Genomic DNA, 3228 nt, shown 5'->3' with positions numbered 1-3228 from the left:
GTGGAGGGTCGACGAAAGAGGGGGAGGCCTTCAAGGAGATGGATTGATACGGTGGCTGCAATGATGGGCTCGAGTATAGCAGGGATGTGGGGCTGGTGCGGGATCGGGCAGTGTTTCGTTCTGCTGTGCATGGGGTCGCTATGAGTTGGAAACGATTCGACGGCAGTTAACAACAACATGATGCCCATTGACTAGATCTAAAAAGAGTGTCGGGGGGTTGAGTGAGGTGTCTAAGTTCCACCTACAGCAGCAGTGGGGATGACTCACCCCAAGGCTCACAGCTCCGGGCCTGCTGCAGTTTTCTTTCCCATGGCTGCCTCTGCCAGCTGGAGGGTGCCATTCGTAAGCACAGCCACAGCCTGGGGCTGCCACGTTCAGGCGAGGTGCTGAGTTCCTTAGGCACTCTCTCTCTGTGAATCCCCACAGCATCCCTAGGAGGCTCGCAGGGCACTTACTATGACCTTTCTTCTGCAGAGAAGGAAGCTGGGACTTTGGGTCAAAATGCATCTTCCAGTACCTTTCACCATGGAGCCAGCCCAACCCACTGCCCCACTGTGAACAGTGTCTGCTTTGTGGTATGGATTGAATTGTGTCCCCCAAAAATACGTATTGTAAATCCTCACCCCTATACTTGTGAACTCACAGGGACCCTTCAGAATTCTGAGTCGTAATCAACTCCACGGCACACAACAACAACAACATAATTGTGGATGTGATCCCATTTGGGAATAAGGTTTTCTTTGTCATGTTAATGAGGTCATACCAGTGTTGCTAGTCACAGCAACTGCATGTACAACAAGGAAACACTGCCCGGTCCTGTGCCAGCCTCACAATCATTGCCACGCTTGGGCCCGTTGTTGCAGCCACTGTGTCAGTCCATCTCATTGAGGGTCTTCCTCTTTTTTGCTGACCTCGACTTTACCAAGCATGATCTCCTTCTTCAGGACTGGGTCCCTTCTGACAACATGACCACCTAAGAACGAGAGATGAAGTTTGGCCAGTCTCGCTTCTAAGGGACATTGAGGTGTACTTCCTCCAGGACAGATTTGTTCATTCTTCTGGCAGTCCATGATACACTTAGCATTCCTCACCAACACCACAATTCAAACATATCAACTCTTTTTCGGTCTTCCTTATTCATTGTCCAGCTCTCACATGCATTGTTGTCGTTGTTATGTGCCGTTGAGTCTGACCTGACTCAAAGCGACCCGTCTTTGGGTTTCCGAGGTGGTATCTCTATGGAAGCAGATTGCTCAACCTTCCTTTCGAGGAGTGGCTGGTGGGTTTGGACCGCCAGCCTTCTGCTTAGCAGTCAAGTGCCTTAGGCACTATGCTACCAGAGCTCCTCTCTCACATGCGTGTTGTTGTTAAGTGCTGTCGAGTCGGACCCAACTCATAGCGACCCCTTCATGGGTTTCCGAGGCGGTATCACTATTGAAGTAGATTACACCATCTTTCTTCCAAGGAGTGGCTGGTGGGTTTGAACTGCCATCCTTCTGGTTAGCAGTCAAATGCTAGTAGCACGCTATTAAAAATACCATGGCTTGGGTCAGGTGCACCTTAATCTTCAAAGCAGTATCTTTGCTCTTTAATACTTTAAAGAGGTTGTTTGCAGCAAATTTGCCCAACGCAATACATTCTTTGATTTCTTGACTGCTGCTTCCATGAGAAGGTGCTCTGGTGGTGCAGTCGTTAAAGCATTCAGCTGCTTACCAAAAAGGTTGGTGGTTTAATCCCACCATTTGCTCTTTGGGACGAAGATGAGGCAGTCTGCTTCTGTAAAGACTGACAGCCTTGGATAACCTATGGGCAGTTCTACTCTGTCTTATAGGCTCACTATGAGTTGGAATTGACTCAATGCAGTGGGTTTTTTTTTGTTTGGTTTTGGCTTCTATGGGCATTGATTGTGGATCCAAGTAAACTTCGGACAACTCAATATTTTCTGGGTTTATCATGGTGTTGCTTATCGGTCCAGTTGGGAGGCTTTTTGTTTTCTTTATGTTGAGGTATCATCCATACCGAAGGCTGTCATTTTTCATCTTCATCAGCAACAGCTTCCAGTCCTCTTCACTTTCAGCAAGGCATCAGTATCTGGTATGTTTAAAGTCAATCACTTTTGCGGTATAAACAGAGTACAGTTGGCCCAGAAACAAGGAAGTACAAATGGGGAAAGATGGGTGCCACGTGGGGATCCCCAAGGAGCTGAGGAAGAAAGCTGAGAGCCGGGAACTTCCCCAAGAGCCACAGAGACAGTCTACCCCTAGCACCAATGCCCTGGATTCAGACTTTCAGCCCCCCAAACTGTGACAAAATAAATGATTGTTCATCAAAGCCACTCCCTTTTGGTATTTCTATTCTGGCAGCATTAAGACACTTTGCTTCCAGAGGTTTTCCTTGGGGTCAGCCTCCAGCTTGCTGCGGAGGACGTGTGGGAGGGACATGCCCACACTGGGGGAGGGGATTGTGAGCCAGGAAACCTCTAACAGCCTTTGAGTTTGCTTTGTCATGGGGATCACTGTGGGGGAACTCCACCTTTGAAGAAGAAAGTAACCACCGACTGGGTAGAACATTCCAGAGTGGCCTGGGTAGATTTAGGGGACAGGGGGATGGGGGAGCCACGGTGGGAACGGACCCGGGGCCCCGGGCCTGTGCAAAAGACGAGTTAGAGCACTAAAGTTGCCCCAGCCCCATACTGAGGACCTTAGACAGGGTCACGCAGGGGTCGGGAGGCCTGCTGCGCGCCTGGGGTGGGATTCTGCCCATTTCGGACCCACGCTCAGGTTAAACCCTGGAGGGGTCCTCTTTGACGTCTTTCCTGCACCCCCAGCTGCCACCCATCTGCTGGGTTATCAGACGCCCCTCAGCTTCATAGCCCATAGCCGGGGTGTGGTCCATAACGCGCTGCTCATCCTGGCCGCCTCCCTCGACGGCCAGATTCCCCGATTCCTCCCTGGACGCGGGGCAGTGGGGCCCCACTCTATGCACCAGGTCAGGCTGCTGGGCCCCAGGACTAGCACGGCCTTTACCAGGACTCAGGGGCGGGCCTGGTCCTCGTGGGGCGGGGCTAAGGGGCGGGGCGGGGCGCGGGGGGGCGGGGCAGAGGGACAGGGCGGGGCCTGGCTCTCCGCGGGGGGGGGCCAGGGCTCGGGGGCCCTACCTTGCTGGTCGTGGAGCGAGGCTGGAGTACAGAGAGCTGGTCAGCCCGTCCAGTAAGGAGAGGCCGCGTAC

At 52.5% G+C, this 3228-nt stretch overlaps 1 protein-coding gene across 1 annotated transcript in view; it reads left to right on the top strand.

The window, feature by feature from the left end:
- TNIP2 (TNFAIP3 interacting protein 2) overlaps positions 1–3228 on the top strand; it is an 81369-nt gene that overhangs the window by 62332 nt on the left and 15809 nt on the right. Inside the window, exon 3 of the mRNA XM_007953515.1 lies at positions 2828–2988. Coding sequence (XP_007951706.1) covers positions 2828–2988 — 161 coding nt within the window. The remainder of the gene's footprint in view (positions 1–2827; positions 2989–3228) is intronic.

Source organism: Orycteropus afer, unplaced genomic scaffold, assembly GCF_000298275.1.
Source record: "Orycteropus afer afer isolate SDZICR_OR568_19922 unplaced genomic scaffold, OryAfe1.0 scaffold00398, whole genome shotgun sequence".
NCBI classification, from domain to species: Eukaryota; Metazoa; Chordata; class Mammalia; order Tubulidentata; family Orycteropodidae; genus Orycteropus; species Orycteropus afer.
This window is presented reverse-complemented; position numbering and strand designations above follow the sequence as displayed.